The sequence below is a fragment of the Mesitornis unicolor genome, unplaced genomic scaffold, assembly GCF_000695765.1.
Source record: "Mesitornis unicolor isolate BGI_N332 unplaced genomic scaffold, ASM69576v1 scaffold26166, whole genome shotgun sequence".
NCBI lineage: Eukaryota > Metazoa > Chordata > Aves > Mesitornithiformes > Mesitornithidae > Mesitornis > Mesitornis unicolor.
Window position 1 is genome coordinate 23,829 of NW_010193370.1, and position 10,680 is coordinate 34,508.

The 10,680-nt window shown below is 47.1% G+C and overlaps 1 protein-coding gene across 1 annotated transcript in view; it reads right to left on the reverse strand.

Annotated features, from left to right (window-relative positions):
* The window catches only part of ARID3B (AT rich interactive domain 3B (BRIGHT-like)), a 27,150-nt gene extending 18,939 nt beyond the window's left edge, over nucleotides 1–8,211 (reverse strand). Inside the window, exon 1 of the mRNA XM_010187434.1 lies at nucleotides 7,582–8,211. Within this exon, the coding sequence (XP_010185736.1) occupies nucleotides 7,582–8,160 (579 nt within the window). The 5' untranslated portion in view covers nucleotides 8,161–8,211. The remainder of the gene's footprint in view (nucleotides 1–7,581) is intronic.
* Nucleotides 8,212–10,680: the final 2,469 nt, after the last annotated feature.

Genomic DNA, 10,680 nt, shown 5'->3' on the forward strand with positions numbered 1-10,680 from the left:
AAAGTCAATTATCCAGTGAGTCCCATCAACTGAAAGATATTTAATGGGGGATTATTGCCACTTCTGTTATGTCAGCTGTTTATTACAGCAGATCAATTCCCAGCCCTCTCTAGGAAGAGATCTGAAGATCAGTGTTGTTCCCAGCGGGATTCATCTGGGTGTCCTTTCCTAGCAGAGAATAAAAACACAGGTTTTTTGCTAATTATGGTAACATCCAGCTGCTCCTAAAACCCCACTGACTGTTAACTCAGACCAACAAACCTATGCGAACAGCCAGAATTAGAGACAGTCTCTGAGAAGGCAGCAGCTATTTCCCATCCTCAACTTTACACACTCCGAGGCACAATGATCTGTAGAGGGCTGAGCTGCTTTCTTCCCAAGTTATAAATCCAGAGGGCAAAACTGCGTGCTCCAAGAAGCCAAACCCTTGCTTTCACAGGGAACTTTGGTCATGCCGAGAGCTTATTCTGCTACATTTGAGGACAGGCACAGGAAAGAGAGGGCTTAAAGGAGACAATTCTCTACTGCCAGTGGGTTTGAACTTGATAAAATTTACAGAAACAAAACTTTCCATGGGATTAAACTCTTGAGAAGTTATTTTACTTGTTCTATTTGAAGAAAAGAGGTAATTGGGGGAGAATGACAAGATTAAGGTTTGATACAGAGCATAAGCAAAATATATGCATCTGTACCTATATTTTGAGGTGCTGGAGAACAGAGTAATGCTCCCCCACACCTACCTAGTGAAAAGGAGCTTAAAGCTAGCTGAAGCCATCAGCGTTTTGCCAGATGTCCAGAAAATTGGCAGAGCTGGCTATCACCTGCCATGACATGGAGTGATCCGAGGTGAGAGACAGTGGGCAGCATTAGCACATCCTCCCGTGAGAGCTTGAAAGGTTTAAAGCCAGCGTTGATCTTGAGGGACCATTCTGCTCACCAAAACCATGCCAAGGCTACAGCCAAAGATACCCAATATTGGCAGCAGTCAGAGCAGTGACCCGAGCACAGCCGGCACGGGTAAATCAGTAAAGAGCCCCACAAAGCTACAGGAGGAAAAGGTGCTCCACATGCAGAATAAACTCCATTCTGCACAGCATGAGCTCAGCAGGAGCTTTGGTGTCAAGCTCCCTTTCTATTCCTCCTAGGAAAACAAAGTTACTCTATGCTGAGAAGCCTTCCTCCGTATAAACAGCAGGAACCTGAGAAATCAATATATCCACACAAGTCATTAAAAGACCTTTGTAGAAGTCAGGCAGTAGTAGCAGGAAGGGAAAAAACACTGTTGAGAGACACAGGTCGTTCTCTGGGGAGAGTCCTGCCTCTCCCTCCACCTGCCTGCATCAAGGGAATTTGCTGATCACAGAATCACAGAATTGCTCGGTTGGAAAAGACCTCTGAGATCATCATGTCCAACCATTCCTGTCTCCCCACTAAACCATATCCTCAAGTACCTCATCTACCCGCTCTTTAAACACATCCAGGGATGGTGACTCCACCACCTCCCTGGGCAGCCTGTTCCAGCTTCTGACGACCCTCTCAGTAAAGAACTTCCTCCTCATCTCTAACCTGAACCTCCCTTGGCACAGCTTGGTGCCGTTTCCCCTTGTTCTATGAATGTTGATGATGTTCGACAAACAGCCCTCACTTCACCACGGGCAAGAATTTAACTGGTTTGTTGCAGAAAAATGTGGTAAGAATGGCACTGGCTGTGCTCGAGCCCCTGATGCAAAGCCTGAGCAGGAAGGCGGAGGTGTTGGGAAGGGCTGGCCACCTTCACGGGCTGCTGGCACAGCCTGGGAGCCTTCCCTGTGGTGCAGACACATCTCGGAGCCCCCCCAGACCGCCCTCCTCTCCCCAAGAGGCTGCAGGCCTGGCTTCAGAAGCAATTATATCTGGAGCTATTTTAGGATTACTCCCTAACCACCTGGAATATCTTATTAGTGGAAAGCTCAGATGTCCAGAGCAATTTTGGTTTCCAATCCCACATTCAAAAGCCAGAGTTAACCCTGAGTTGCCAAGCAGACAGAAAAGGAGATGACAAACCCTTTCTTGCTTCGTCCAGCCCATTCTTTTGGGGACAAAACCCTTACAAACAAGCAGCCTCAAGCCCTCCCTGCAGGACATCTTCCTCTCAAATATCACCATCTCACACGTCTGTCCCTCCCAGAGACCAGAGAAAGAATCCAACAGCACAGCAGCTCATCACCTCCATCTCCTCCACAAACTGCAGTTAGCGTGCAGCCAGCGACATCGGTGAGAAATTGGAAGTGTTCCTCTCCCAGGTCACTCGCTTTTCCCCCACCCCAGTTTCATACAGGCGTTTGACAGGGGCTCAGCTGAAGACCAACAAGTTTTTACTAAGCTGTATTCAAACAGCAAACTCTGAACTGTAGAGAGCCCATTAAAACTATCATATATAAAAGAAAAGGGAAAAAAAAAAAGCTGCTAGCATGAATCTCAAAATCATTCTGCACCTCCCTGCAAGTTTTAACAGAGGTTTTAGGTCAGAAATCTGCTGAAATACCCACTTGGGGACTAGGCTAAAAGTTGCAGTGAAAAAGAAAGCCCCTCCCCTACCCCATGGGTTAACTGAAAGCACTGAGTCAATGAAAAGGTACAGGGGCAGCAATTTCAGGATTATCGGAGAATCCACAGAAATTCCTTTTGTGGGCAGAGCTAAGCCTTAGGAAGTGAAACAGATGCTATTATAAAGAAAACTGTTGTACTACAAAACGCTGATAAGATCAGGACTACTGCCCTGAGCTGCAAGTTCTCAAGCATGGAGAACCAAGTTATAATTACTGCGTGCACAAGCTGCCTGGTAAAGCTCCGCTGAAATTGGAATAAACCCCTCCCAATCTTACTAATAACAGAGCTCAATTCAATATCTACAGGCTTCAAAGATGGGCATTGAAAATATTTCAGTCATTTCAGGAATGGCAGGGAGGACGGGGAAGGAAAGAAAAAGAAGGGACTGAAGTTAAGAGGTACATTATTTTTTCTATGAAGTTTCTTTTCTGTGCTCCCATGACCTAGTGACTGTAGCACCAACACAATTCCTTGCAAAACAGGAATCTGCTTCCTTATCCTTACGGAAAAGCCGGACCCTTTGTGAATGACTCCTATTCACAAATACTCAGAGGAATTCACTCAAATGTTCAGTGACAAGGAGATTTGTTCAGTGCTGTATGGCTGCAGGAAGAGAAATTCTCACTGCCACACGAGAGGCTCTCAGATTTACTCCAAAGTGAGAAAAACAGAAGTGTAAAAAACACAGCACATTCGAGCTCTTTCCACCTACTCTTCTCTAGTGTCAGCAAGAATTTATAGAAACTGGCACACAAGGAGGCAAGCTGCAACTATTCCTAAAGATAAACTTAGTGCCTGAACAAATTCGAGTATGAGCCGTATCTTCCCCAGGACATAAATGAGCTTCTCGCTCTGCTCTTTAGCTCTACCTCCATCCAGATACAGCACAGGCGCTGCAAGACAGCACAACCCTGGTGAGGATCTTGGTGAAGATCTGGGGAACTCTCTGATGTCTAATACAAGCTGTTTGTAGGCTGCTACCTACAGCCACCACCACAAACAGTTTCTTGGTTGTCTTCTGCCATACGTTATCTGTTCTATTAAACAAGAGGGGGACTTTGTTACCAAGATCCTGCTCCGCTCCAGCCACTGACGCTGTACTTTGAAGTTACACATCAGCACGAACACCAAGGTAGGTGCTGCAGACTGTCACAGGGACGAAGGCTTCATCACAACAAACCTAAACCATGAATTCAGGAGAAGCAGCAATTGGCAATTTAAGAATTAAAATCTGTTTTTATGGAAAACAACTTTCAGTAAAAGAGAAATCAAATATCTAACGTCAGCTATTAATGAAGAATTCTCCTCTGACTACATCATAAACCACAAAATACTCAGTGACTTGCATAAGGAATTAAAAATTCAACCCTAGCATTGGCCCTGGATATCTGAAATAACCAAGAGGCCAAAAACGCACCGTGTGAAATGCAGCTTTTTTTTATTCCTGGGACCTTCAGCCCCTCTGGATTAATGAGTATCTCCTGAGCAATACCTCAGTACGCACAACACTCGAGGCACATACTTAAGGTTCTGGAATCTCAGCCACTCATTCCTAGACCCTAGAGCAAAAGCAAAGTAATTATTTTAAGCTGACTTATCTTAATAAACACCGTGACCTTTGGAAAAGTTTAGGTCAGGATTTTCAGGAGTGACTGGTGATTTCTGAGAATCCAACACGAGCCAGCCCCCAAAACCAGACCACAAACTGGTCTCTGAACGTCAGAGAGCTGCTTCACAGAGACTTACCTTGCTGCATTTAAGAAGGCATTAAAATATCAGCTGAGGCCTGAAAACCTTGCCTTTATTTCTGCATCCCGCAGAGGAACACGCGCTGAGGTGCGCGCTGCAGTAGCGGCCTGGCCACGCCGCTCACGCCAGCGTCGAGCGGAACAGGAGCAAGAGCAGCTCCAGCATGACAGCGGCTGTGGTCCTGCCTTTCCTCTCCCTGGTAACCAGAGACATCACTGAGCAATGCGAGAACCCACGGGGCGAGGACCCACACCCAACCATCTGCTAAAAGCAACATTTCGCCCGCGGAATTAAAACCTAATTTTTCTTCCGAGACAGGCAGCCCACAACGCCCTTTTCGGGGACGGCTGCGGGAGCCGCGATGGATCTGCAGGGGATTCGAGCAAGTCCGAGGAGCACACACCCCCCTCCCGGCTCTTCTTTCGAGACTGCAACTCCCTGACAAGCAACTCCACTCCCTCGTTGTTTTGTGCTGACAGGATTCCCACCGCCCCTGTGTCATAAGCTGAGGCAGCTCTTTTGTCTGCTGGCTTGTTCTACAATTATTTACTCGGCTGTCCGGGTCCCAACAGAACAAGGCTTCATCTCGCTGGTAGTTTCCACCTTTTTGCCATCTTCAGGCCACATACCTTCCAGGCAATCTTTACCTTACGCTTTCAAGACACATTTTTCTCCCAGTGCGTCACTTGCAGAAGAACAAGCCACACTTGAAAGAAGAAATACAAGTGACTTTTCCCCCCCTCTTCCGCAAGCAACAGCCATTACGCATACCACAAATACTCCCAGAGCAGAGCTAGCTGGGAGCAGCGTATGCCAACCAGTTATTAGTCTCAATCTCAACAGAAACTGAAAAAAAATAAGACTAATTCAGGAATCATTTAGAAACAACTGGAGGATACAGGCACCTCTGCATTTGATCCTGGATTTTTTTTTTTAAAAATCCATTTTAGGCAAATACAAAAGAAAAAGTCCAGTGTTTACAAAACATGCATTTGAAATTTAAAAATTCAAGCAGGGTTACCATTCAGCGCGCAGAATCACACGGGCAGTCCGCAGTTGCACCACATTGCTCCTCTTCCGCTGTCACACCAGCTAACAGCTCTCGTCTGCTCCCCTGCTTTTATTCCTGCCTCCACACAGCCCCTTGCTCACCAGCTCTGAGCTGCTACACAGCAGTTAAATTTTTACTCCCTGGTATGCAGGCTCCACTGGTGAATGCAAACAACTTGATCTGTAATATTTACCCGACTCAAGGTGAATATACTGCACCAGCATCACTAATATTGGGCACTTCAATGTGGCCTTCTGAGCACATCACAGCATCTTCGTCACATTGGTCACTAGCACAGTTATGAATATAAGCTGTGCCTCACTGGGGCAGACCATCCAGCTCAGTACATCTTCAGTGTCAGCACCAGGACACGATATTTCAGGACAACACATGGGCCGATATTCCTTTGGAATCCATTCCTTAACTCAGTGTCCATTAATTTCTCAAATTCCTTTCTGTTTTATAGTCTCCCTCCCCAGCAGTGAAACCCATTACTTTAACACAGCAGCAAGTTGTTTTTTTTTTCCTTTTAGTTTTGCTTCCTGGTGAAGCTTTGCGCACTTTTGGCTTCCAAAATAAGTTGGCCTGAAATCAGACTAAGCTGTAACCTGCTACCAAGATACTTGACGATTACTGCTGAAATGCTGCAGAACTGGGCCAAAGGAACTGGATCAGTGTCAGTGCACAGTATGGCAACTGTAAAACAGGAGCGGTTTCTCGGTCATTTGTCTTCCCAGAACAGGGCAAACGACCCAGGAATCAAGCCTGTTAATTCAGTAAGATTCACAAGAATCTCACAAGATAAGAATTGGAAGGAAGCACAATGACATACTTGTTAGCACTGGCCCAGCTAGAAATAAAAGCAGCCAAAGACTAAGGCTAAGTTTTTTGTGGTTCTTTTTGTTGGTGGTGGTGGTTTCTTTGTTTTGGTTTGGTTTTTTGTGTTTTATTTTTTCAGAAAGCGATCCCCCTAACACCAGACTCCTGCCTGCTATTCTCTACCCAGAAGCCTAAAAGAGGAAGTTTTCACCACTCGATCCAGTAAATTCTGAAGCAATTTCTTCAGTGGCCGTCCCCTGACCAACACCCACCTCATTTCCCTGCAACCGCTTGAGCAACTCCTTTTTCAGCTCAACTCCTCTCGAGACAAGCACAGAGAAAGCATTTCACCAGCGTGCTTTATAGCACCAATACCACAAACGCCATCCACCCGGCAACTTCGAGGAGTTCCTGTCACAGGCACTGGTGCAGAAACACCACGCTGGGACAGTTTGGGCAGGAGCAGCTGAGGATGGGGTTTGCAGGAGGGAAGGAAAAAACAGCTCTGTTTTTGTCCATACAAGGTTTCTCAGCTCAAAGAACTCTGAGGGAAAACCTTCACGCTCAGGCTAACGCATGTAGAAAAGAATAATTAAGTCCAACTTCTTTTTATTTTAAACTGTGCAGTCCTTTGGCTCAATTTCAACACACACAAACGTGTAAGTGTCTCTGAAAGTCTGCTCCAGTTAGCTCTGTAACAGCACAGCACACAAGTGCTCCATTAGCTGAAATACCCACTTCAAAACAAAGACAAGAATTCTTGATCCTCTGGCATTTATCTACAAGGAGCAGTAATTCTTCACTCAAACACAAATTAACCTCCTACCAGAACCAAGCAGTAGCAAGTTGCTCCTTCCTACACATGGAATATAAAGTAGCTCTGCTTGCTCCCAGATCCCTTCCCTGCCCACACCACCACCCAGAAATCCAGCCAAAGTCCCTGCATCTCGGAGCTCTTACACAAAGGGGTTATAGATGTATGTGAAATAACCCAAGTGAGACATTAACAGGCAAGTGTCTGCACCAAAAATAAATGTAACACCAGCCTGTTGCATTCTGAAGGGCACAGCAGCCACGAGACAAAAGATAAAAGAGGCAAAGAACAAACCTCTACCACCCCACAAAGCTGCTCACAGACTGGGGTGCCTCTGCCATTAGCTGGAAAACTGTATCTGTAAAGCAAATCAAGTTCTTGTGAAATCTCATTAGAAAAGAAGAAACCTGGAAGAGCGCACCAGGGAAGCATCACTCCACACTTTTCCCAAAGCACATGCAAACAGCCATGGCTTGTAACAGGACCTGGGGCTAAAGAAATCCTAGGTTTGACTGAATATGGTCATTCTTACTCGGAAGGCAGTAACGTTAACACTGACCTGTTTGAGCTGCTCATCCAGCCGCCAGTTCTGGCGTCCCGATGGGGACCCAGAATATGGTTGCTTAGTAGTGTCTTTACCCTGTTGTTCTTTGCCCTGCTGTCCCCGCTGATGCCCCGAAGCTGGAAGAGGATTCGAGGTAGAGGCCACTCTTTGGTTGTGATGGGCAACTTTGGGAGCGTGAAAATATTTCAGAGCAGGACAGCTTTCTTTTCCAGTCACATCAGCACCATCCTCAAGATCACCACCTTCCAAACCCCCTTCTTCCTCCTCCTCGTCATCCTCCTCCTCCTCGTCCTCCTCTTCCTCTTCTGGCTCTGAATTCATGCTGCTCTGATCAAAAGCTCGCGTCGCTCCAGCGGCAGGTGGGCCTCTGGCCAAGGGACTGACAGCGGAGCCACCCGAAGCCCTGCCAGATGTGGCTGCTAGGACAGCCTGCTGCACCGCCAGCTGCTGGGTATAGAGCAGCTGGGCTTCCCGCATCTGCCTCTGCTGTCTCTCCCTGGAATCCATCTGCAGAGGTGTTTGTTGCTTCTGCTGCTGCTTCTGCAGCTGCTCGACCACAGCTTCCAGCTTCATCCCGCAGTTTGCATGGCTGGGAAAAGAGGGGGGCGGTTTTGACTTTATCTGGCAGGGTTCAAGCCCCGACCTTGGGAGATTGGCAGAATCTGAAAGATAGACAAATATTTGTCTGTATGAATATAAAATGCTTTCATCTTTTCCCCAGGAAGAGGATAAATAGAGTGCAAAGCCAATACTCTTTCCTGTGCAGGAGACCGTGAAACAATCAGCTTCATGTTTAACAGCCTCAGGCTCAAACTTGCATTCAATTTTCAGACTGTTTAATTGTATTTTCAAGCTGAACACATTGGCTATAACCTCAGTTTCAGATACCCCAAAGACAGTATCTGAAATGCCTTTGTCCCAGCAGTTCCTTTTTTTTTCCTGTCCGAATCCTTCCACACTTCCTAAATAATTACTTTGGAAACATTAGGTTTAACATCTAGGATTGGGTGCTTCTGAAACCACTGCCTTAAAAGGAGATAGCCAGGATGATAAGCTTGACCATATTTCTATTAAAAAAAGGGCAGGAATTTCCAGCACCAGCTATCTCTTAATTCTTTTACGCTTCCATTACATTACTAAATTCTTTATACTTTAAACATCTTTCTTAAAATAAAACCAACTATATTTAGCCTGTTTTTTTCCCCCGCAGAGAGCAAGACGAGAGTAAAGCAAAGACCACTGCAGCCTGCAGGACTGCTGAGCACCAAGCAGCTTCTGCCTCTGGTTCCCGGAGTGGCCAGTGCATCCCAAGCCCCAGCCGTGGCCTCCCTCTGATTTTCTCAGCCGAAGGACCCAAGAGCTTTCCTGGCTCTCCATTTTGACCTGCAGCAAGCCCGCTGCCGAGCCAGCACGAGCCTTCAGACCCGAGCGGGAAACCCAGCTCTGATCTACAGCAAATCCTAGAGAGACGACTACGCGTTCAATAGCCAACCATTAAAACCAGCATCTGTATTTTGGACTGCGTGGCCCAAACTAGGCCTGCTGACAAAGACAGTCCTTAATTTTTAATGTAAAAAGATGCTGAGGCGGATCTCACTTGCTACCCTTCGAGGTTCACTGATATCAAAACACAGTCAGCTCGGAGAAACAAAGGAAAAGGCAACTACAAACAAGCTACAGAGTCTCCTGGCCACCTCCCACCACCCTGTTTACAACAAGCACCGTGCTGTTCAAGTCACATACTTCAAAAAAAAGACTCTTTCGCTCAGGTGCGTTTTCAAAACACGCACTGTTCTGCTCTAAGCCACCAAATAACCTACCAGATACCTGTCTTAAAAGTGAAAGACAACTTCCAGTCGCCCGAGCGCCACTCCAAGTCTTCCTCTAAGGTGCTCAGACAGCGTCTCTTGTACAAAACTACGATGCCCAACTCACTTTTTTCCCCCTCCGCAAACTCTTTCCTGCGCTAAATAACAGCCCAGCACCAAAACGCGAAGCCTGACCGAGGCGTTCGCATTTTTATCAGGCGGCGGCCGAGCTTTAGCTTGCAAATAAAACAACATCAAGTGGATTAGCGGTTTGAATGTCAGGAGCAATAATGCATTACCTGCCAGCTGAAAAGGGCCTTAGCGAGGCACAATACACCATCTGGCCCAGCTCCACACACACACAACTTGTTCAGCAAAGCCCCAACGCACCGGTGCGGGTGTTTTACAGCATAAAGCCAAGCCACAGAACCTCCAGCCCACAGCTCACTAGGTATTGTCACACCTGAGGCATGGAGGAGGTGTAACATCTCCTGCCCAGTGGGATATTCAGCAATTAATACACACCCTGGGGATGTTAACAAGAAATCAGTTGCTACTCAAGCAACACCTCAGGTGCAGCAACAGCCTGGCACACGGTGCCCGCACGTTTCCCAGATTTGGGGTACGACAGCAACAGGTTATGGCAGGATTCACACGCGTCAGGGCTCAGCCTTCACCAAAAGATGGACTTTGGAGATGGGCAATACCTCAGCCGGTATCAGCGCTTTCGCAGAGAGGGAGCCAGCTTTTTGAAGTCAATGAGGAGACACACAGCTCACGGTAAATAAGTCACTATCTAAGAAAATTTAAGAGAGCTGCCACCGGATTAATAACATTAAAGCACTACGGGTTTGAATGGCCATTTTGCTCCTCTACGTGGATATTTTCCTTACTTTCTGTGTCTCTCCCACTCAAAGCAGAATTCAGCTCAACCTTCAGGACTTCAGCCTTTGTGGGGCTTTTAACCCCTAGAAAAGCACTTCAATTAAAGAGTCCCTTGGTTTCAATTTTTAACTAATTCCTGGGGAAAACGCCTGCCTTTGCCCCAACGGCGCCAGGCAATAGCTTCTTCCACAGGGAAACCACCTGAAAGAGTTAAAGCGTGCGAGGCCGGGCTGCCTCCCAGCCCCGGGGAGGGGAGAGGTCTCCCGGGGCGGTAAACAACTGCATCAGCCCTCCCTCTACCTGCCCCCCCGTTTCACCGGAGCTCTCCCGTGCCCCATAACCCCCACCAGACCACCCAACTCCCCTTAAGGCGAACTATACAGGGAAAGGCGGCTGTACC